The following is a 24,824-nucleotide window of genomic DNA, read 5'->3' as shown; positions in this document are numbered from 1 at the left end:
TCTCTCCCCTCCCCTCCTCTCTACTCCCATCCCTTTGACTGGACAGAGACCTGGCCTGTATATGCCCGCAGAACAGACACAAACAAACAGCAGCACAAAAGAGAGGGAGTCATGGGAGAGAAATCGACAGAGAGAGAGGTGTGTGATAGGGTGGGGTGTTGGAGAGGTGGAGGTGATGAACTATTTGCATTCCCCTTTGGTTAACCCTGCGCTGTGAAATATCACCTAATCACAACAATGGGCCCTCTTCATTGAAGGAGCCCCACACTGACAAGCAAAGAGGAGGGTGCCTTTTGAACACGGCCCAGGGGTTGCCATGGCTATGCCTGTCAACCGGGAAGTCCTTCACAGGCGGAGCAAGTCCAGAGAGAGAGAGAGAGAGAGAGAGGGGGAGGGAGGGTGGGCGGGAAAGAGAGAGCGAGAGTAGAGAGTGACTGCCCACAACATATTGGGCTTACATGCACCACGGAGCAGACAGGACTTTGAGAGGTGTGTTGTTCCCTGGGATTCTGCATCAGAGGTGAGTAGCCTACATTTTTCCTATGATGAGGCAGGACTGTAGGATGACATAGCATGAGATACACTTGTCAGATATAGCCAGACAGATATTTTGCACTAACTATGTAACTATGTAATCACGTGGTTGTGCTAGGTTGTGCTTTGCTCTGTTTTTATTGAAGAGTTGATTCGCCTGCCCGTCGGCCTGTCTGCTCCTTGCTTACTTGCTTCACAGGATTGGTGAGGTAGACCAGGAATTTGTCCGTGGTTTCTTTTAGAGACTCTCAGTAAACTGAGAGGATGGCCATACAGCGAGACCCAGTACAATATAAATATACTTACGTTAAGGCTGTCTCATTCTGACAAAAGAGGTTGATTTATTCTGCTACCCTCAGTGATGACGTCAATGCTGTGATTTAGGAACTGTCCTAGAGTAGCAGTCTGAGTTGTGGCATGTGGATGATTGAGTGGAGGAGAGGAGAGGGCAGCTCTGAGGCACCCCCTGTCACATTACAGGAACACAGAGGGTGGGCATGAGAGGAGGGGGCTGTGTTATTATGGTCTTCACTGCTCTGCCCACGGGTTTGGAAATACTGTACTGTAATCATGGGGCTTTCTTATTAACTCTGTATAGAGGTGTGATTCCCATGATGTGACATGTGGAAATAAACATCCCTGTCAGGGACACTTCCCTGGGACACTGCCCCTAACACAGGGCCCACTGGCTCCAGACATGTTCTCCCTTTACCTTGGGGGTTATTATGGATGTCAGGAGGATTTCTACACACTGCACTGATCCTCTTTGAGCTCTTCTGAGATCTCTCTTGCTCCATCACCACAGCCTATACTCACTGAAAAAAAATAATCATATCAATCATAATTACAAAAATAAAGGAGTGTAAAGGCTGAACTACCTTTCATAGCACTGCATGAGCCCTAATGTGAGTACAGTAACCTCTCTGAAAACTCCAAACACTCTCTGGTTCAGCCGTCATATTATTAGCGGCCCCCTCAAAGTGAGGCTATGGTATGTCTGATGAAGAGCATCTAATCTAGCAGGGAACATGTAGTATCTCCATTGACAAGTAACACTGAAGCCATGTCTCCCCCAAGCAGCAGGCTGAGGGGAGGGATCACCATACAAGGAGGCAGAATAGTTTCCTTCTGATAAATGTGTGTATCGCTCAATAAACGCATATCATAAACAGGCCTGGTCCAGGTCCTTGTATGGTCTACGGCTGTGTGTTCACATGGGCCAAGTTGCAGTCTGGAGACAAGGCAGGAGTGTGTGATTAACCTTGTAGGATACTTTAGAGAACATCTTTATAATAACAACCTGATGATGAGTCACCCCTCAGGTCTTTGAAAAAGATTTGTGATGATCTTACATCCTGTTCAAGCAAAAAGATATTGACGGTCTTTTCAGGTTTATTGCTTTCGCACGAAACTTATCCCCTGGAATTTACTACATTGTGTGAGATTATTTGATAAGGCATTACCTGCCTCCTACTCATCCGGAGAGTAGTTGTGCGAGACCAGACATGGCCCACTGGGCACAGACCTCAGTTTTGATTTACATTTGATTGAGTTTTCAACTAACTGGAATTCATTGTGGAATCAACAAACCATTTCATGTTATTGGATTTAGGTTAAAAGTTGGGTGAAAAAAGACAAAATGCCCTTACGATGATGATTGGTTGAAAATCCAATCAGTTTTCCACTTTGATTCAATGTCATCACATTGAGTTTTGGGGTTGAAATGACGCATAGTTGATTCAATCAGTTTTTGCCCAAATGTTAAACAAATAAATATATATGTATATTTCCATTAAAGGATACATGCAGATGAAGGGATGTTTATGCTGTCTGATATTAAAGAAAACCAATATGTTTTCAGGACCTGTATTGCACTACACTACAGGAACACACAAACAAACAAACTGACCACTTTAAGCAGACATGTCGGTGTTTTGGTCTGTCCTTATTAGTCTAACTCTGAGCAGGACTTAGATCCGTTCTCATGGCTGGGAACAACATTATGGAGTCAATGATTAACCTGCTCCTTCTGCCAAACACAGCCCCTCACACAGAGGCCAATGGAGGTGGTCAGTCATAGAAATACAATGAATAGAGAGGATGTCGCTAGTTTGATTAGTTGCAGGGACTTTTTTAGGTGTCAAATCGAGTTATCCATAAAGTGACTTTGCACACCAATTTCACTATACTCAAGCTATGATACTAGTGATGGGGGAAAAATTGATATATTGCGATATTATAAAAATGTTTTGCTAGATAGTGTTAAATCGGGCTAGTCAGATGTACCTACAACAAACTCCTGTATTTTCTTATAGCTTGTTCTCTATCTTCTTTTAAATAGTGAGCCAACATGTTTTCAGCACTTTTATTCCCATGACTGATCAAAACTAATTTTCTCATGCTCTCTCGTCTCTCTCATACTCTCTCTTTTCTCTCATACTCTCTCTTTACCCTCATGCGCTCTCTTCAGAACATCAAATTGCAGTATCGAATCACAATACATATGGAATTGTGAGAATTGCACTACATATCGTATCAGCACCTAAGTATCGTGATAATATTGTATTTTGAGGTCCCTGGCAATTCCCAGCCCTATATGATACTACCATGAACTGCACTTTTTGGTTTATGTCAAATAACGTGAAAAATGTCTAAATTGTGTGAATCAATGCTTCAATTCAATTGTTGAGTTTCGTCCATTCTCTTTCAAGCCGAAAAATGGTTCCATGATGTTTGGCATGAAGACACGTTTTTCTATTGTTATTCCAACTGACTGTAAACTCTCCCTCTACCCTGCTGGGGCTCTGGCAGGCTGCCTGTTGTGGTGATACAGTTGGCAGCAGAAGTTCAGGGGTCGCCACCGCGACAACCAAAACAACAACTCACAAGGTGTATTTTGTCGCTGTCCTGACAACCATACTCCCTGGGAGAACAATGCAATGGATGAGGAGTTGGTGGAGGTGATGTGGAAGAGGTCAGAGCTGGGCCGAGTCACAGGAAAACCCCCACTGAGCACAGATGTCATTTCAACATCAACGTTACATTTGGTTGAGTTGTCAACTGACATGAATTCAATGTGAACTCAACAATACATTTCACCATGGATGTAGGTTAATATTTGGGTGAAAAAAAATAACATTGCCTTTTTATTTCACTAGGCAAGTCAGTTAAGAATAAATTCTTATTTACAATGACATGTAAAGCCCCCGCAGCCAAACCCTCACCTAACCCGGACAACGCTGGGCCAATTGTACACCGCCCTATGGGACTCCCGATTACGGCCAGTTACGATACAGCCTGGAATCGAACCCGGGTCTGTTGTGACGCCTCTAGCACTGCGATGCAGTGCCTTATAACACTGCACCACTCGGGAGCTTGCACCACCTTTACACTGATGACTTTTTCCAAATCCAATCAGTTTTTCACATTGATTCAATGTCATCATATTGAAAGTTGTTGTTGAAATTATGTGGAAACAAAGATGATTCAACCAGTTTTAACCCAGTGGCCTCCTACAGCAGAGAAGAGGAGGAGAGGAGCAGAGGAGGAGAGGAGCAGAGGAGAAATCTGGGTGACAGAGAAACAGAGTGCCAACTCATTTTTCACGAGATCATCCTATTGCAACATTTGACCATAAACAAATACTGGTGCTTAGAGAAATCCTGTTGTGAAACACCTTCTTGTAATAAAAGGTATTTATGGGATTGAAGATTAAAGCAAATATATGAAAAATGTCCCTATACGTTATTGGCTACGATAAAAACTAATATAGTTTGGTTTTTGCCCTAGCACTACACGGCTGATTCAAATGATCAAAGCTTGATGATTAGTTGATCATTTGAATCAGCCGTGTAGTGTTAGGGCAAAAGTCATAATATGTACCCTTTGGGGTCCCGAGAACTGAGCTTGGGAAACGCTGCACTAGCTATTATCAAAGACAGATTTACTCACAAATAAACCTTGATGAACCATACGACAGATCGCTCCAACAACCAGAGTGACATAGGCTATTAACTGAGATTGACAAACAATTTTCACCAAATGTAAATACCAATGTAGAAAAGATACAGTGCCTTGCGAAAGTATTCGGCCCCCTTGAACTTTGCGACCTTTTGCCACATTTCAGGCTTCAAACATAAATATATAAAACTGTATTTTTTTGTGAAGAATCAACAACAAGTGGGACACAATCATGAAGTGGAACAACATTTATTGGATATTTCAAACTTTTTTAACAAATCAAAAACTGAAAAATTGGGCGTGCAAAATGATTCAGCCCCCATAAGTTAATACTTTGTAGCGCCACCTTTTGCTGCGATTACAGCTGTAAGTCGCTTGGGGTATGTCTCTATCAGTTTTGCACATCGAGAGACTGAAATTTTTTCCCATTCCTCCTTGCAAAACAGCTCGAGCTCAGTGAGGTTGGATGGAGAGCATTTGTGAACAGCAGTTTTCAGTTCTTTCCACAGATTCTCGATTGGATTCAGGTCTGGACTTTGACTTGGCCATTCTAACACCTGGATATGTTTATTTTTGAACCATTCCATTGTAGATTTTGCTTTATGTTTCGGATCATTGTCTTGTTGGAAGACAAATCTCCGTCCCAGTCTCAGGTCTTTTGCAGACTCCATCAGGTTTTCTTCCAGAATGGTCCTGTATTTGGCTCCATCCATCTTCCCATCAATTTTAACCATCTTCCCTGTCCCTGCTGAAGAAAAGCAGGCCCAAACCATGATGCTGCCACCACCATGTTTGACAGTGGGGATGGTGTGTTCAGGGTGATGAGCTGTGTTGCTTTTACGCCAAACATAACGTTTTGCATTGTTGCCAAAAAGTTTAATTTTGGTTTCATCTGACCAGAGCGCCTCCTTCCACATGTTTGGTGTGTCTCCCGGGTGGCTTGAGACAAACTTTAAACAACACTTTTTATGGATATCTTTAAGAAATGGCTTTCTTCTTGCCACTCTTCCATAAAGGCCAGATTTGTGCAATATACGACTGATTGTTGTCCTATGGACAGAGTCTCCCACCTCAGCTGTAGATCTCTGCAGTTCCTCCAGAGTGATCATGGGCCTCTTGGCTGAATCTCTGATCAGTCTTCTCCTTGTATGAGCTGAAAGTTTAGAGGGACGGCCAGGTCTTGATAGATTTGCAGTGGTCTGATACTCCTTCCATTTCAATATTATCGCTTGCACAGTGCTCCTTGGGATGTTTAAAGCTTGGGAAATCTTTTTGTATCCAAATCCGGCTTTAAACTTCTTCACAACAGTATCTCGGACCTGCCTGGTGTGTTCCTTGTTCTTCATGATGCTCTCTGCGCTTTTGACGGACCTCTGAGACTATCACAGTGCAGGTGCATTTATACGGAGACTTGATTACACACAGGTGGATTGTATTTATCATCATTAGTCATTTAGGTCAACATTGGATCATTCAGAGATCCTCACTGAACTTCTGGAGAGAGTTTGCTGCACTGAAAGTAAAGGGGCTGAATAATTTTGCACGCCCAATTTTTCAGTTTTTGATTTGTTAAAAAAAGTTTGAAATATCCAATAAATGTCGTTCCACTTCATGATTGTGTCCCACTTGTTGTTGATTCTTCACAAAAAAATACAGTTTTATATCTTTATGTTTGAAGCCTGAAATGTGGCAAAAGGTCGCAAAGTTCAAGGGGACCGAATACTTTCGCAAGGCACTGTATTGTACACAAGCGATAGTCTACGATGGCATCATATTTTATATCATCCGACGAAATGAAACACTGCTTAACTCAGCTCAGCCATAGACCGATGTAGCATCCACAGTTACAACCAAACAACTAATAGGGGTCACTAAAAAAACAATATATGGACACATGTAATCAGTATAATTTACAACACAAACTCCATAGCCTTTCACAATAGATTTACATACTTCCAATGCACTGCAAACACACACACACACACACACACACACACACACACACACGCACACACACACACACACACACACAATAATAATATTATTACTTTGTGAAATATTATTACACACACATACATAATAAGATTCTAACGAAATGTCCAACAATCAAAATGACTGAAAAATACAATTCAAAACATCAAAAAAGTGTCTCATCAAAACAGAATTTAAGCTTGATTAATCAAATGCATCATAGGATGTTGTCAAATCAAAGCAAATTTCATTTGTCATGTGCGCTGAATACAACAAGTGTAGACCTTACCGTGAAATGCTTACTTAAAAGCCCTTAACCAACAATGCATTTCTAAGAAAATAGAGTTAAGAAAATATTTACTAAATAAACTAAAGTATCAAATTAAATTTAAAAAAAAATGCAACACAAAAAATAACAGTAATGAGGCTATATTCAGGGGGTACAGGTACCGAACCAATGTGCGGGGGTAAAGGTTAGTCGAGGTCATTTGTACATGGTGGTAGGGGCAAAGTGACTATGCATAGATAGTAAACAGCGAGTAACAGCAGTGTAAACAGGGAGTACAGTCGTGGGTGAACAGGGAGTACAGGAAAGGACTAAGCACACACCCCTGAGGGGCCCCCTGTTGAGGATTAGGGTGGCAGATGTGTCGTTGCCTACCCTTACCACCTGGGGGCTGGCCCGTCAGGAAGTCCAGGATCCAGTTGCAGAGGGAGGTGTTTAGTCCCAGGGTCCTTAGCTTTTTGGGCACTAGTGAACAGGCAACTCCGGGATGCTGGCCTTCTAGGCAGAGTTGCAAAGAAAAAGCCATTTCTCAGACTGGCCAATAAAAATAAAAGATTAATATGGGCAAAATAACTCTGCCTAGAAGGTGCAGTATAGTGTCCATTCGTCAGACAGTTTTTACTTGCTCGCTACCTTTGTTCAGTTCAAGGGATGCAAGCACCAAATTAGTCAGGAACGACCACGTCCGTCAACAATTTGAATGGATTTGAATGGAAAGCATGCATACCTTGACACCTTTCCTATGGTTTTGTAGCATTCTTGGCATATTTTTTGATTTTGAGCCTAAAAACCACCAGAATCATTGGGAAAAAACATTAGATAACAAAAAAGAATGATTAAAAAATATACAATTATAACAGCTTTTTTATTTGATTATCACAGCATTGCTGACCCTGCCTACCCTGGCCCTGCGTACCCTGACCCTGCCTACCCTGACCCTGCCTACCCCGACCCTGCCTACCCCGACCCTGCCTACCCTGACCCTGCCTACCCCTACCCTGCCTACCCTGACCCTGCCTACCCTGACCCTGCCTACCCTGACCCTGCCTACCCTGACCCTGCCTACCCTGACCCTGCCTACCCCGACCCTGCCTACCCTGACCCTGCCTACCCTGACCCTGCCTACCCCTACCCTGCCCACCCTGACCCTGCCTACCCTGACCCTGCCTACCCCGACCCTGCCTACCCTGACCCTGCCTACCGTGACCCTGCCTACCCTGACCCTACTTCACTGATATAGTCATACAGCAGCTTTGCTGTTAGTTATCGAGTCGGTTCCTTGACCTATGTAACTGTGCGTCTCCATTCTACTCAGTTACACGGTTGCTAATCTGGGCCGTGAGGGAAACGTCCCATAGATTTCCTGGGAATCAGCAGCAGGGAGTGGTGAAGTTCAGTGACCCCATGCTGACTAACACTTTTCTGTCTCACTGCATCATAGTGCACTGTTACTGTTACTAACACCACCTCCTACTTCCTCTCTCTGCAAAGTACAGTAGTCTGTTGTCTCAATCTAATTAGTCTACTGGTCTCTACTGATCTCTGTATCTGTATCTAACATCTGAGTTTGTGAACCATTATCTCATTAAATGGAAGGCAACTGCTTATGTATTAAAGGTAAAGTCACATTTATTGACAACCCCATTCTCTTGAAATGTGAGTCTATTGCAAAGCATCTGGCAAAGTTCAAAGGGACGAAATGAGTTCTGTTGAGCAGAGATGTGTGAGGCCATGTGAGAGGGATTACCACACAGACATCCTCCCTGTCTCCTATTGTCATATTTCTTCAATTATCTATCCTCTTTCCTTGTCCCAAAGCAGCCTGGTTGTTGCCCCATAAGGCCACAAGGCAGATACTGGAAGACATGGTGAGGGCGTTACACAAGGCACACTGCAGCTCTAGCAATCTGACATAAGATATTGCATGTGTGAGAAATGTTCAAAATTACCAGAGCATTCCAAATTATACCTGTGTGACTTAATCATGGTATCCAGAGTACAAGAAACATCTTGGACATCAAAGTCAAGTTGACAGACTCTGACATTCCTCACTAGCAGTAAACCAGCCCTGATCTTGGATTTTCAACCATATATGGTATACCAGACATTATGAGCTTTGCAGGTGTTTTTTATTCATATATACAGTATATTGCATATAGTAGAATTGTATCTGACTTTGTTTAATACTGTTCGAGGAATCTGCTCCATGTGAAAGAGATAGTCATGGTATTTGAACGTTACTAATCAGATAAGAATGTGTGGGGCGTTCAAAGTAAACATATCCCAGGGAGAAGCAAGGTTCTGGAGCAGGATTTGTTGCCAGATATCACAGCTGATTTTGCCTTATTAGGCTGGATCATGTTTGGTGCTCTATGAGTGGTAATATGCGTAGCTCTGGCTGATAGAGTTAGACCTCCATCCTCCATCCAGACTCATTTAGGTAAGGAGAATGGTGGAGGCCAAATGCACAGTCAAAAGGAGAAGCATTTTTTGTGTGCTTCTAACGCATACTGATGGAGATACTTCTACCTATGATTTTATATTTTAAAGGCCCAGCGCAGTCAAAAACGTGATATTCCTGTGTTTTATATATATTTCAACACTATGAGGCTGGGGTAATACTGTAAAATTGTGAAAATTACTGTTTGAAAAGACTGCCTGAAATTTCAGCCTGTTTTGGGATGGAGTTTTGGTCTGCCTGGTGACATCACAAGTTAAAGTTATTACTTGAGAAATTGCTCTTAGCTAAGAAGCTATTTTTATTTATTTTTGACCATTTTAATTTGAAAACAATCGCAATATTATGATTTGAGATTGAGACAAAAAACCACTGCATTGGATCTTAAAGTTGTTTTTGTTGTGATGCCAAAGATACTAAAAGTACCTAGGCTGGAATTCTTTCAAACCTGCAGTAAGGAAGTGATATTGTTACTGCCATAATTGGAAGTGCATTTGAAGTAATTTGGTGAATCAGAAAATGTTAAAGGATACTATTCTAATAAACACATTAATTTTTGCAGTGCATAAGTTATGTATGTCTATGCAGTGTGGGTGGGTGTGCCACAGTGGCTGTTTCACTGAATCCCGCCCTCAGAGCAGATATTGTAACGGTGTTCTGTTGTGAACTGAGAGGACGTTTGTCTGCAGCTGTTTTCTTACAAAGTCTGTAACAAAACAGTCAATGCATGTTGATCCCCCTCTTCATGTATCATGATTAGATATGTCTCTCCAGTAATAACACAATTTATAATATTTATACATGAAAAGAAGAAATAAGAGACAGCCCTATTGCTGCAGTGATTGACGTTGAGACATGAATGGCAGCAGTGTTAGGAACAAAAAGGAGCTCAATTGTTTGCCCTTTTGGAGTATTAGATTGAACAGTCCTCCTATGTGGAAATATTATTTGTCCAAAATGCCAATGAATTACACGTCTAGTTATCCATCAGTGAGATGGGATCTCAGAGTGAATGTCAGCCCAAAGAGCACCACATACAGCCAGACCTGAGGGTTGTAATGGCCACAGAATCAAGAGAAACCAACATGATGTCAAACATCTATAACGCTGCCTGCCCTAAAGGCCATTGGAAGTGTGAATACCACAGTGAAAACAACCAGAAAGCCTAACTGATTAACACTGTTGGCAAGTGTGATATACTGTTAAAGTGTCCCTCACATAAACATGATTACTTTTAGTGCAGTCTTAACATCTGTGTTGTATCTGAGTTGTAATGGTATTATTGTAGACAATGATCCCCCGTTTCCCATATTTTCCCTCTTACGTAACCTGATTTATTCGGAGGTGATGAGTCAGAAAGAGTGACATCATTGTCCGGAACCAGAAACACTGATTGGATCTCTTTGCTACATTTTGTCTTGTTGTTGTTGTACTGTACACAGACAGAGTGCATATATCTGTCTCTAAGCACTGACCATAATGATTACAGTCCGTAAAGTTGCGGGCCACATGGAAAACCCATCAACTCAAATACTCTTGGACAGCTCTCAGCCTCGCCTGGCCAAGGCACAAGTCGGAGAAAGTTGATCTCAAATGGAAAGTCTTAATAATCACGTATCAATTCTCAAGTCCCATGGTAGCAGTTGTAGATCTTTTCAGGTCTTGCGTTTCCATGCCAACCCTGTTATTATGGGCTTTTGGCGCCACTGTAGAGGAGAGGAAATGACCTCCCTTTGAGTCCCCAAAGGCCTTTGATGTAGAAACAGCTAATCTGATTTTCCAAGGTGCTGGTGATTAGGACCTGACTTCAGCCTGACATGGCTCACTCTCGCCACGGTGGCCATTCCCACAGCTCTCTTTCACTGTATGTCATGGAAGAGTTTAGGGAGAGTTGTGACTCATGTTTTGAATGGCCTCTGCTGTGGTAACAGGGATAGGAGGATAACAAACGTTTTCCTTTCAGAATGCCTTGACAGTGGGTTAATAGAACCCCAGTCAACTCAACTCATGACTTAGTTTTGATTTATGGACGAAAAGGTTGTTTGGCAGACAGACTAATTACTCAGAGATTAAATGTTAAATGTTCCATTGAAAAGAATGGTCTGTGGCATAGGATGAATCAATCAACCCCACAGAGACCCAACAAAGGCTGTTACACATTAACATGTAATATAGACGTGCAACGTTTTCTAGACAGTAATGCTATTTTGATCTGGAATGCGTTCACTCGTCTTTAGAGAACACACAATTCAGTCTTGAATGCCTGCCTGCTCTTCTGCCGGGAATTGCATCAAAGTTCAGATCTCTGGGAGTGATGTTCGGCATTTATAAAAAATTATCCAATAACTGAAGAAGCACAGTTTGTTGCATTGTAAGTGACTTTTATCAGTACAGGCAGCTCCTGAGCTCTTTGGTCAGTCCCTTCCCACTGGGAACAGACGTCAACTCAATGTGTATTCCAGATTGGTTCACAACAACGTTGATTCAACCAGTGTGGGTTATTTGCCTTCAAAACTTGGACGTGACCCAACTAAAAGGCATAATGCAATTGTCTCTGGAATAAGAGGTAATTGACCATAAATCTGTTTGTCTCCTTTTAGGGTGTTGTGTAAGAGAATATGCTACCGTGGTGTTCTCTGCATGTGAGTGACTTGATATCAATTATTTGCTCACCATCTAACCAGTATGTGTGTTTTGTTTATCACAGGTGAATACTTTGGCGGCTGCACAAAGACTTTGGTGTCATAGACCAGCTAGGCTCATAACACGAAGACTTTGGCGTCAGACCCCAGCCAGGATCATAACAAATGAAATGCAGTCTCAGGTACAGGCATTTTGGCTCACAAATTTCATTTAGGATTTGAGAGTAAAACTGACATCTTTCTCTAACTCCACATGAAGAGAGCTAGATTCTTAGTAGAACTGAATTCTATGAAAGAACATATTCAGGCAGACCCAAAGTATTGAAGATTTGATAGAGATATTAAAAACAAATTGAATTTGCTGTGTCAGAGAAAATAATCTTTGAAGTCTGCCTTGGCAGAGTTGGCATGAACAGCAAACAGAGAGGTGCCTTTTAAAGATGCTATACAACAAGGCAAAACAACAACACATAAGTTAGAATGAAAATAACAGCTATTTACTGTATTTATAGGCTACAATTTCCATGAAAATGCCCCAGTCCTAGCTCCATAATGGTATCTCTCGGAATAGCTAGATACAGTTTCATCCTGTGTGAGAGGCACAAGAGCTTCCCATGACCCCCAGAGTTCACACAGAGAGAGCTGAAATGCCCCTTGTGGACTCAAACACGCAGGAGTAGGCTAAGTGGGGCAGTGTTGGGCAGCAAGGAGGGAGGCTGACCAGTTGACACGGAAACTTAGAGAGCAGGGGAGGGCTTTGGGAGAATCACTAATGCTGGTGCACTTTCACTGCGGTCAACATCAGCGACCCCTTTTCGACCCCCTCGGCCTGGGCCACTCCCCCTAGTTGGAGAACACAAGGCCCAGCTGAATGGATGGTTAATGGGCTTATAATGGGCCTCTCCTGTTACAACCCCCTGATCTAGGTCCTGAATGGGCCCTTTCTACAGCCTCTGCAAGGGAGATGATGAAGTGGGTGGAACAGCACATCCTTCTGCTGCTCTGCTTTAAATAAATGAGAGGCCTTTTCACCAGGAGCCCCACTGTTAGGGTCAATTAATGTCCACATAAAAACAATGTCGTTAACAAGCCCACCCGACCTCCCACAGAGAGAGAGAGCGCGAGAGAGAGAGAGAGCGCGAGAGAGCGCGAGAGAGAGAGAGAGAGAGAGAGAGAGAGAGAGAGAGCATTAACAAAATGACATGGCTGTGTTTAGATGTAGTGTTCAACTGCCTCTCTCCTGTAGCAACGTGTGGACATCCTGGACCATCTGAACGGCTCTCGTATCGTCTTCTCTGACGATGGCCCTCCCTCCAGCCAGCAGCATCACCTGTCCCCTCCAGACCTGACCCAGGAGGTGGTGGTCATCTCCCCGGGGCTCCCCACCCCCCTTCTCAGCCCCTTCCATTCCACAAGACTGCCACCCGTGGAGCTCATTAAGGCAAACAAAACTGTTAAGGTGATACACATGGTTATTGTACAGATGTAGAATCTTAATTCGGGCCAATTTGCTACAGCAGGAAAATAATCCTGCAGCAATAGGAAATGTGAATTATTATATGAATTATAATTAATGTACATTTATGTAGGGGTTGAAACATTTTTCTTAAGGGAAAATCAAGTCTGACATTTCTAAGTGGAAATTGCAAACTTCAGAGGCCTTGTTCAACCTCAAATGCACTAAAGGTTTTAAATGTCCTGCATTGCAGGAAAGTTCACCTGAAACAGGGTGATCAAATTAAGACCTTTGGATGACCTTTGGGTGGTGGACCATTCTTGATACACACAGGAAACTGTTGAGTGTGAAAGCCCAACAGCACTTAAATATTTTGTCTTGCCCATTCACCCTCTAAATGACACACACACAATCCATGTCTCAATTGTCTCAAGGCCTAAAAATCCTTCAACGTGTCTTCCTCCCCATCTAATACACTGATTGAATTGGATTTAACAAGTGACATCAATAAGGATCATAGCTTTCACCTGGATTCACCTGGTCAGTCTATGTCATGGAAAGAGTAGGGTTCCTATGTTTTGTACACTCTGTCAAGATCACACGTTATATTGAGAGACAACGGCTCCTTTCTGTGGAATTGTCTAGTATCACAGGTTCAGTGTTATGCCACTGGATTGGAATATACTGGATCTTGATAGAGGACCTGAATTTGTGTTGGTTAATCCAATATATGATAATGTGTCCTGCACTACAGACTATTTCCACAGTTTAGTTTAGTTTATTAAGATCCCCATTAGCTCCTGCACATGCAGCAGCTACTCTTCCTGGGGTCCACATAGAACGTACAAGTACACGACGAAGTACAGAACAGTAATAGACAAGAACAACATAAGATATTACTTTTTTTTTAAATAAATTTTATTTTATTTTATTTTTTATTTCACCTTTATTTAACCAGGTAGGCAAGTTGAGAACAAGTTCTCATTTACAATTGCGACCTGGATAATAATAAAGAGTTATATATAGTAAAGACACCAAGAGACAACAAAAATACTATTTACACAAAATTCATATATACAATCACATGCTCTCCAACTGTTAATATTTATATCAGACTAATTGATTTTCCATCTTAGGTTTCAGAGGTCAATGGGAGTGACCCTCTTACCGACCCTCTTCGTTTTGGATCATACTATGGCCCTGCTCAATCAAATGGTAGGATTATAGTTTTCTTTAAATTATCATATAGAGCATTACATTTTGAGTTTTATGTTTAAGTCATGAATGTGCAAAGTCTTATGGGATCTTTGGTGGGAGAGAAGACAGAACACTCTGGAATACTCTCAATGGAGACATGACTGATATGTGCTGCGGTCGCAGTCTGAAATCTTCTGCTAAAAGATTCTCAGAACTCTGTGTTTCAAATGTCAAGGCTTAATGTATATATAATATATTTTTTATCATCAGCTTTAATGAAGCCTTCACAATCATACTATTATCACCCTAAAATGTATTATATGACGCAGGGTATTAACCACACAATTGCTTCATAAATGAAAACAACCTCCATTTCACAGTGGCACTCTGTGGCCACCCAGTGGCAATGGTGGTGAAGAAGGCTTGAATGTTCATACTGCTACTCAGCTGAAATGTAATAGAAAAATGAGGACAGTTAGAATTGCTTTTGATAACAGGTCTGTCCTGTCTTTCTGTAACAGGGGGTCTTTCTAATGGAGTCCAGACCAGGGGCTCTTCCACTCTGCCACGCAGGGTTGCTACAAGGGAGGAGCGGCTCATCAAGTTCTCTGGGATCGGCCCAGTGGATGAAACAGGGATGCCCATCGCCTCAAGATCAGTAAGATGAACACAGACAGATAGCAGCTTGCATAACCATACATAAAAGCATCTGTTACGTAGCATATATTATTGTTATATTTATATTATATTATAACCATATATCGCCCTAGGGCCCAGACTTTTTCTTAATCTGGTCACGCAGATAATAAATACTCCTTGGTACACTCAAACAGGTGTAGGATCTTAATTTGACCAGTGTTGTCGCAGTAAAATAATCCTGCAGAAACAGGATTTAAACGTTTAGTCTATAATGGTGCTTGATCGATGGTTAGGCTATTAGCTGTCCAAAAAGAGGCTACATGAAAAGTGCAATACTGTTAATATAATCCAGGCTGTATCACATTCGGCCGTGATTGGGAGTCCCATAGGGCAGCGCACAATTGGCCCAGCGTTGTCCGAGTTTTGCCAGGGTAGGCCGTCATTGTAAATAAGAACGTGTTCTTAACTGACTTGACTAGTTAAATTAAGGATAAATCCAAAAATACATTTAAAAAATAAATTATTATTGAATTTATGTAACACATGAAGCTCATCTGCATTTCCTGCTGTACAGCAAAATTCTCAGCAACAAAAGAGTGGTCAAATTAAAATCTAACATCTGTAGTTGTCATTTACCTGGAGCCAAAATGTCCTCATTCATGTACTCTGAAACTTCTGAGAGCTTTTTCTCATATGTCTAACAAGGTGTTTTTGTCATGTTTCCTTCTTTTCTCACACCAGAGCGTGAACAAGCCCAAAGACTGGTACAGGAGCATGTTCAGGCAGATCCACAAGAAGCCAGAAGGTATGACTTCTCCTCCCTCTCACCTTCTCTCACACACACTCACTCACACCAGCCCAGACAGAGAATTCCTTTCTATCAATGTCAGCCTCCAGAGAGCTGATCCAGAAGGCAGATTATTCCAGGGACAGGAGAACTCTCAAGATGTTTTGATATCTATACCCAATCATTCCAACTTATCTACAGTATCTCCACATATCTAGCACCATCCTAAATGTATTCCTTCATACCAGTTCTTATATCCAGTTGTATATCAGTAGTCTATTTCTTGGTGGTATTGACAAGCAGCACTCAGGTCCTCAGAGTGACAGGACAGGAATGGCCAGGATGGAGTTTAAAACTGATTCTCAGGTGTCACCACTCTCCAGGCAGTTGGCTTTTAACCCACTACAGGTTTCACAGCCACTGATGCCTCCTGAGAGCAGTGTCTACTGCGCTGGTTCATTGTGCCATAGGCACCAACCTGATTAATGTGCAGGTGATGGATTCCTTTGGCAGAGTACAGAAAATATTTGCATTAGTCACATATCAGAATTGCATTGGAATGTCACTAGGGCCCGATTCAGACTTAGGAAATTACGCCTTTCGTAGGCACGCCTTTCAGCCCTTCTCAGTAGTTGATATTCAGACTTACCTTATGAAGGTGCGTAACGGGCTTTGCAGGTGTGGTTACCTTGCTCCGCTGAATAAATGTAATTGAACCGGTGATACCCCTCCCACTAGCTGGCCAACAGATTTTCTCATTGAGTTTTCATTCAATTGGGTTTTCAGTGCATTTTAAGCCATCCCTTTAAATACGGTGAACATTTCATTCGAATTTTGTCAACAGACTAGAATACATCGAAATCCAAATATATGCATATTCGTCTCCATTTCAACACCAACTGTTAGATAAAAAATATATCTGATCTTGAAGATTATATCGGCAAATTTTGGGGTTAGGAAAGTACGGAATAATTTTTAAAAATGGTTTGGAGAGCCTTTACACACAAAATATATTGATTAATCAAATATACAGTGGTTTGATTCCTTCTGAAAATTGCCATATTCCATTATTTGACCCATGGTAATGTTAGAAGATTTTTATTTTATTTTTGATTTATTTCACCTTTATTTAACCAGGTAGACTAGTTGAGAACAAGTTCTCATTTAAAACGGTGACCTGGCCCAGATAAAGCAAAGTAGTGTGACACAGACAACAACACATGGAGTTTCACATGGAATAAACAATAAACAAGCCAATAACACAATAAACAAGTCAATGACACAGTAGAAAAAAAAGAAAGTCTATATGTAGTGTGTGCAAAAGGCATGAGGTAGGCAAAAAATAGGCCATAGGAGCGAATAATTACAATTCATCAGATTAACACTGGAGTGATAAATGAGCAGATGATGATGTGCAAGTAGAGAAACTGGTGTGCAAAAGAGCAGAAAAGTACATAAAAACAGTATGGGGATGAGGTAGGTAAATTGGGTGGGCTATTTACAGATGGACTAAGTGGACTAAGCGATCGGTTAGCTGCTCAGATAGCTGATGTTTAAAGTTGGTGAGGGAAATAAAAGTCTCCAACTTCAGCGATTTTTGCAATTCGCTCCATTCACTGGCGGCAGAGAACTGGAAGGAAATGCGGCCAAATGGGGTGTTGGCTTTGGGGATGATCAGTGAGATATACCTGCTGGAACGTGTGCAATACTGCTGGTGGGTGTTTGTTACCGTGACCAGTGAACTGAGATAAGGCGGAGCTTTACCTAGCATAGACTTATAGATGACCTGGAGCCAGTGGGTCTGGCGATAAATATCTAGCGAGGGCCAGCCGACTAGAGCATACAGGTTTCAGTAGTGGGTGGTATAAGGTGATTTGTTGACAAAACGGATGGCACTGTGATAGACTGCATCCAGTTTGCTGAGTAGAGTATTGGAAGCTATTTTGTAGATGACATCGCCCGAAGTCGAGGATCGGTAGGATAGTTAGTTTTACTAGGGTAAGTTTGGTGGCGTGAGTGAAGGAGGCTTTGTTGCGAAATAGAAAGCCGATTCTAGATTTGATTTTGGATTGGAGATGTTTAATATGAGTCTGGAAGGAGAGTTTACAGTCTAACCAGACACCTAGGTATTTATAGTTGTCCACATATTCTAGGTCGGAACCATCCAGGGTGGTGATGCTAGTCGGGCGGGCAGGTGTGGGCAGAGAACGGTTGAAAAGCATGCATTTGGTTTTACTAGTGTTTAAGAGCAGTTGGAGGCCACGGAAGGAGTGTTGTATGGCATTGAAGCTCATTTGGATATATACAGAGAAAAGAGTTGTCCCGAGAATTGAACCCTGTGGTACCCCCATAGAGACTGCCAGAAGACAACATGCCCTCCGATTTGACACACTGAACTCTGCCTGCAAAGTAGTTGGTGAACCAGGCGAGGCAGTCATTAGAAAAACCAAGGCTATTGAGTCTGCCGATAAGAATACGGTGATTGACAGAGTCGAAAGCCTTGGCCAGGTTGATGAAGACGGCTGCACAGTACTGTCTTTTATCGATGGCGGTTATGATATCGTTCAGTACCTTGAGGGTGGCTGAGGTGCACCCGTGACCAGCTCGGAAACCGGATTGCACAGCGGAGAAGGTATGGTGGGATTCGAAATGGTCAGTGATCTGTTTATTAACTTGGCTTTCGAAAGACTTTAGATAGGCAGGGCAGGATGGATACAGGTCTGTAACAGTTTGGGTCTAGGGTGTCACTCCCTTTGAAGAGGGGGATGACCCCCTGCAGCTATCCAAGAGGTGGGGGGGGGGGGGGGGGGGCTGTTGGCCGGGGTTGGAGTAGCCAGGAGGAAGGCATGGCCAGCCGTTGAGAAATGCTTATTGAAATTTCCGATTATCATGGATTTATCAGTGGTGACCGTGTTACCTAGCCTCAGTGCAGTGGGCAGCTGGGCAGATTAGTGTACATAGCATTATACAGTGCCTTGCGAAAGTATTCGGCCCCCTTGAACTATGCAACCTTTTGCCACATTTCAGGCTTCAAACATAAAGATATAAAACTGTATTTTTTTGTGAAGAATCAACAACAAGTGGGACACAATCATGAAGTGGAACGACATTTATTGGATATTTCAAACTTTTTTAACAAATCAAAAACTGAAAAATTGGGCGTGCAAAATTATTCAGCCCCCTTAAGTTAATACTTTGTAGCGCCACCTTTTGCTGCGATTACAGCTGTAAGTCGCTTGGGGTATGTCTCTATCAGTTTTGCACATCGAGAGACTGAAATTTTTTCCCATTCCTCCTTGCAAAACAGCTCGAGCTCAGTGAGGTTGGATGGAGAGCATTTGTGAACAGCAGTTTTCAGTTCTTTCCTCAGATTCTCGATTGGATTCAGGTCTGGACTTTGACTTGGCCATTCTAACACCTGGATATGTTTATTTTTGAACCATTCCATTGTAGATTTTGCTTTATGTTTTGGATCATTGTCTTTTTGGAAGACAAATCTCCGTCCCAGTCTCAGGTCTTTTGCAGACTCCATCAGGTTTTCTTCCAGAATGGTCCTGTATTTGGCTCCAACCATCTTCCAATCAATTTGAACCATCTTCCCTGTCCCTGCTGAAGAAAAGCAGGCCCAAACCATGATGCTGCCACCACCATGTTTGACAGTGGGGATGGTGTGTTCAGGGTGATGAGCTGTGTTGCTTTTACGCCAAACATAACGTTTTGCATTGTTGCCAAAAAGTTCAATTTTAGTTTCATCTGACCAGAGCACCTTCTTCCACATGTTTGGTGTGTCTCCCAGGTGGCTTGTGGCAAACTTTAAACAACACTTTTTATGGATATCTTTAAGAAATGGCTTTCTTCTTGCCACTCTTCCATAAAGGCCAGATTTGTGCAATATACATCTGATTGTTGTCCTATGGACAGAGTCTCCCACCTCAGCTGTAGATCTCTGCAGTTCATCCAGAGTGATCATGGGCCTCTTGGCTGCATCTCTGATCAGTCTTCTCCTTGTATGAGCTGAAAGTTTAGAGGGACGGCCAGGTCTTGGTAGATTTGCAGTGGTCTGATACTCCTTCCATTTCAATATTATCGCTTGCACAGTGCTCCTTGGGATGTTTAAAGCTTGGGAAATCTTTTTGTATCCAAATCCGGCTTTAAACTTCTTCACAACAGTATCTCGGACCTGCCTGGTGTGTTCCTTGTTCTTCATGATGCTCTCTGCGCTTTTAACGGACCTCTGAGACTATCACAGTGCAGGTGCATTTATACGGAGACTTGATTACACACAGGTGGATTGTACTTATCATCATTAGTCATTTAGGTCAACATTGGATCATTCAGAGATCCTCACTGAACTTCTGGAGAGAAGCTGCACTGAAAGTAAAGGGGCTGAATAATTTTGCACGCCCAATCTTTCAGTTTTTGATTTGTTAAAAAAGTTTGAAATATCCAATAAATGTCGTTCCATTTCATGATTGTGTCCCACTTGTTGTTGATTCTTCACAAAAAAATACAGTTTTATATCTTTATGTTTGAAGCCTGAAATGTGGCAAAAGGTCGCAAAGTTCAAGGGGGCCGAATACTTTCGCAAGGCACTGTAATAGGTAGAATAGTGTACAATAGTAGGCTATACCCTCATCTATTGCCTGCACTAACCATGGAACTGTGTTATCACACAGCCAAGTACTGCACCATACGTCAGGTTCAAACTGTTACAGCTTGATCTGCACTCCACTCCATAACAATTCAATTAGCATATATATATATACAGTTAATAATATAAATTATATATTTATATTATTAACTGTTACTAGTCATCCTCTTCAACAACCACATGACCGTGATGGCAAATGAAGTTAATAAAAACAATGTAATTAAATGGAATGATAAATTGGCAGTTGAATATATGTTGTTATTATACCTACTGAGGGTCGGTACCGATAGTGGCTAATATTTAACATGATAGAAACAGGAAACAGAGAAAGTCGGGGTAGTCTATAACTAAGAGATTTGAAAGTGCCCATCCTTGCAAATTAAAAGACTGTATAATTTCAATTCAGCATAATGGCACAGTATTTCATAAACTTTACTGTGGGAAAGCTGGTATGTTGATATGCTTCAGTTTGCTTTCATATGACTGGTTTCACATTTGTCTCCATCAATTATAAGGTAAAATAGATCTAAAACAAGTGTAATTTATATTTACAACTCCCTTATCCAATCGGATTACTCATTTACATAGCTCTTGTCAATAGCTCTTATCAAGTTGTAAATTACAGTGCATGGAGAATGCTGTTAGTAGATGTATCTAAAGTAGATGCTTTTTCAACCTGGGTCCGGCAGATTGCTCGACCTTATTCATGGTTTCCTCACGTGTAAAGGTGGTGGAATTATTAGGGAGTTGAGTCAAGGTCAGAATACGGCGTAACTGTAGACACATCTCTGCCACTCCTTCATTTATTTGATCTCCACCCCAAACTAATAGCGGATGAATAGCACGCTACTCTCATTCTTAAATTCAAGTTCAGAATACGCATATATAGAGAAAAGTGCATAAAAAGGGAATAACGTTCCATTTACGTGAGCTTAACTTGAGACGGAATTCGGAATCAGGGCCCTACTGAATAGAATCACCACTATACATACGAAAGTACATGAACATGCCTTAACATTTGTGGATTTGGCAATTCAAGCACACAGCCATGCAATCGCCATAGACAAACATTTGCAGTAGAACGGCCTTACTGAAGAGCTCAGTGACTTTCATTGTGGCACTGTCATAGGATGCCACCTTTCCAACAAGTCAGTTTGTCAAATTTCTGCCCTGCTAGAGCTACCCCGGGCAAATGTACATGCTGTTATTGTGAAATGGAAACATCTAGGCGCAACAACAGCTCAGCCGTGAAGTGGTAGGCCACACAAGCTCACAGATTGGGACCGCTGAGTACTGAAGGTGTAGCACATAAAATTGATTGCAACACAGTTGCAACACTAACTCATGCTACCTCAAATGTCAACACATGAACTGTTCGTCAGGAGCTTCATGAAATGGGTTTCCATGGCCGAGCAGCCGCACACAAGCCTATGATCACCATGCGCAATGCCAAGCATCGGCTGGAGCTGTGTAAAGTCAACATTGGACTCTGGAGCAGTGGAAGCGTGTTCTCTGGAGTGATGAATCACGCTTCACCATCTGGCAGTCCGACAGACAGATCTGTGTTTGACGGATGTCAGGAGAACAGCCTGAATGCATAGTGCCAACTGTAAAGTTTGGTGGAGGAGGAATAATGGTCTGGGGCTGTTTTTCATGGTTCAGGCTCCTTAGTTGGGGCGAGTGTACTATTTATGATTAATGTTCTCTAAATCCCTCTAACTCTGCTATCTTTGCCCATTTGTTAGAAACTGACGAGGACTCTGAGCGATGGTCTGCTGAACGTGAGTAAAGTGGAAATAACATAGCCATGTTCTGGGGTGTAACTTATCTACTCTGTCAGATGGCCAGTCTTTGCTAACACTAATTTTGACTGATCCTCAGGGAGCCGGGCCCTTGCTGCTGACTCAGCCGGTGGGCAGCAGACTCAGACCCATATGGACAATTACGGAGCCCTCCCTGACTGGTGAGACTGGGAGAGACTGATGGGACTGAATAGGACTGGGAGATTCCACGTTCAACCTCCTCATTTAAACCAACAGTAGAGCTCATGTTGAGAATGTTAGAATGTATTTGTTTCTGTTACTGTAACACCATGACCAAGTTCACAGCATATCAGAAGCATGTGGTCAGTCATTGTGAAACACCCAGTTCGTGCTACTTCAGTCAACATGGTAATTGGGTGAATGGTATAAGTGTGAATTCCAAACCCCGACCCAAGACAAGGAGTGTGGGGAGAGACAAAAACAAGTGCCAGGTAGACACGTTTGGATCTGTTCCTACAGGCATTGACAATGAAACCATGATTAAGTTGTGTGTGTGTGTGTGTGTGTGTGTGTGTGTGTGTGTGTGTGTGTGTGTGTGTGTGTGTGTGTGTGTGTGCGTGTGCGCGTGTGCGTGTGCGTGCATGTGTGTTCGTGCATGCATGTTGTTGGGGATTGTGTTTCAGGAGTGAGCTGGGGGTTGAAGATAAGCTTTCAGACCGATGGGGGGAGCCACCACAACTCAGGAGCATATTTGACTTTGAGCCTGGACAGAGCACCACCTCAGAGGTCCACAGCCAGGTTAGGCCTTACCCTCCTTTACCAGGGTGCTTAACATGTAGCAATACCACACAATTTAATATAGGTGGTACTTGGATTGAACATATTTGTTTGTATTTAAAGGTTGCACTGTGGCAAATAATTTCTGATTTTAAAGCAACATGCTTTTCATTGAGGTTTTCAAAAGATTTGTGGCTTAGCTTCAGAACTATTTTTGAGAGTTTTTCTTTGTACTGTATTTGTTAGTGTGGAGTGGGCTGCCTACAATAGCTGCTCATGGTGGCAAACACCCTATCCCTTTCTTATTAGGATTAGTTTGTGTCAATACCCTGGAATGCTTCTCAGCTAAAAGCATCTCACGCCAGGTAATCAGGAAGTTGTTAATGCGATCATTGCTACAATGGCAAACCCACACCAGCTGTGTTCCGGCTTTCTTCTTAATTTCGAGATCATAATTTGTAGAACAAACAGAAGAACATGAAGACAGTGTTTGTTAACCATGAACTGCCATAAACTACTGGATGGTCAACAGTGTATGTTTTGCTGTCTCTGATGCATGTGTTCCCTTGGAAATGTATCTAACTTTTCTGCCCTTACTAAAATGAGTAAGTGACTCGGAACTACCCATGAGTGTGTGTGTGTGTGTGTGTGTGTGTGTGTGTGTGTGTGTGTGTGTGTGTGTGTGTGTGTGTGTGTGTGTGTGAGGTGTGTGTGTGTGTGTGTGTGTGTGTGTGTGTGTGTGTGTGTGTGTGTGTGCATGCATGCATGCATGAGGCCCTTTGAATAATGTATGTCTGTCTGTTAAAATACTCTGAGTGATTTAGAGAGGAGTGTGTTTGTCTCTGGGCTGACGTTTTGAATGGCTCTTGTCGCCAAGCCCCAGATCTGGTGCAAATTGAGCCTGGCGTCTCACAGCGGGAAGAAAACAAATACAGGGCCCAGGCGTCTTGTGATACTGATTATGCCTGTTAACCTCTTGTGGTGCGTAATGTTTCACAGTATGGAGGCGTATTTCATTTACTCTGAAGGTCATCACCAGGCTTGCTCTAGAATAGGTAGAAATTGTCCCTCACCAACTGATACAGGGTCAGATGTGTTTAATACCCCTAATGGTTAAGGATTGGAGGTATTGTAATATGATCCTAGATCTGTGGTTAGGTACAGCTTCTACCTCCAGCAACTCCTCTCCTCAGTTCAGGCCAGCCTGTGTACAGAGAATCACACAATTACAGAGGACAGACCAAATCAAGTGCTGAACTCCTGAGTAGTGATATCATTGCCTGTGATTGTAGTGATGACTACTGACTGAGAGAATACTTTGGCTTTCACAGGAACTCACTCTGCCAAGGTATTTCAAGGAACATGAAAAAGGGGTTGGGAGTTGAAGGTTTCTTAAGTTTATACCCTTTTAAAGTAGTGTAGCAATTCTTTCTAGTGTAAGCTACTGGAACATATGTCTTCTTAAAGGCCCAGTGCAGTCAAAATCCAGTTTGCCTGTGTTTTGCATTGGCTGATGACACTACATTTTTTGGGGAAAAAAATGAGATCTCTGTTATTTCCTGATAGTTGCTGGTTGAAAATACAATCTACACAGGACCTTCTAATCAGCAGGTTTGGGCTGGAGTTTCGGCTTGCCTGGTGACATCACAATGTGGTAAATTGGTAAATAAACCAATAACAAAGACAGTTCCAAATCTGCCAAT

At 42.3% G+C, this 24,824-nt stretch overlaps 1 protein-coding gene across 10 annotated transcripts in view; it reads left to right on the top strand.

The window, feature by feature from the left end:
• Positions 1 to 24,824, top strand: part of LOC139389288 (vinexin-like) — a 41,536-nt gene that overhangs the window by 7,627 nt on the left and 9,085 nt on the right. For 6 of the 10 annotated variants that reach the window (XR_011629399.1, XR_011629398.1, XM_071135883.1 and 3 more), the window contains exons 2-9: positions 11,917 to 12,033; positions 13,098 to 13,310; positions 14,444 to 14,522; positions 15,026 to 15,162; positions 15,885 to 15,948; positions 22,327 to 22,362; positions 22,463 to 22,544; positions 23,028 to 23,142. Coding sequence is in view for 8 of the 10 variants with exons in the window: in XM_071135883.1 (XP_070991984.1) it covers positions 12,022 to 12,033; positions 13,098 to 13,310; positions 14,444 to 14,522; positions 15,026 to 15,162; positions 15,885 to 15,948; positions 22,327 to 22,362; positions 22,463 to 22,544; positions 23,028 to 23,142 (738 nt within the window). In the remaining 2 variants the exon portion in view is untranslated. Of the gene's footprint in view, positions 1 to 347; positions 521 to 11,916; positions 12,034 to 13,097; positions 13,311 to 14,443; positions 14,523 to 15,025; positions 15,163 to 15,884; positions 15,949 to 22,326; positions 22,363 to 22,462; positions 22,545 to 23,027; positions 23,143 to 24,824 lie in introns of those variants that run through there. The other 4 variants (XM_071135884.1, XM_071135879.1, XM_071135877.1 and 1 more) reach the window with 4 other exon arrangements.

The sequence above is a fragment of the Oncorhynchus clarkii genome, chromosome 30, assembly GCF_045791955.1.
Source record: "Oncorhynchus clarkii lewisi isolate Uvic-CL-2024 chromosome 30, UVic_Ocla_1.0, whole genome shotgun sequence".
Taxonomy (NCBI): Eukaryota; Metazoa; Chordata; class Actinopteri; order Salmoniformes; family Salmonidae; genus Oncorhynchus; species Oncorhynchus clarkii.
Note: the sequence above shows the minus strand (reverse complement) of the source record. Positions and strands in the feature narration are given on the sequence as shown.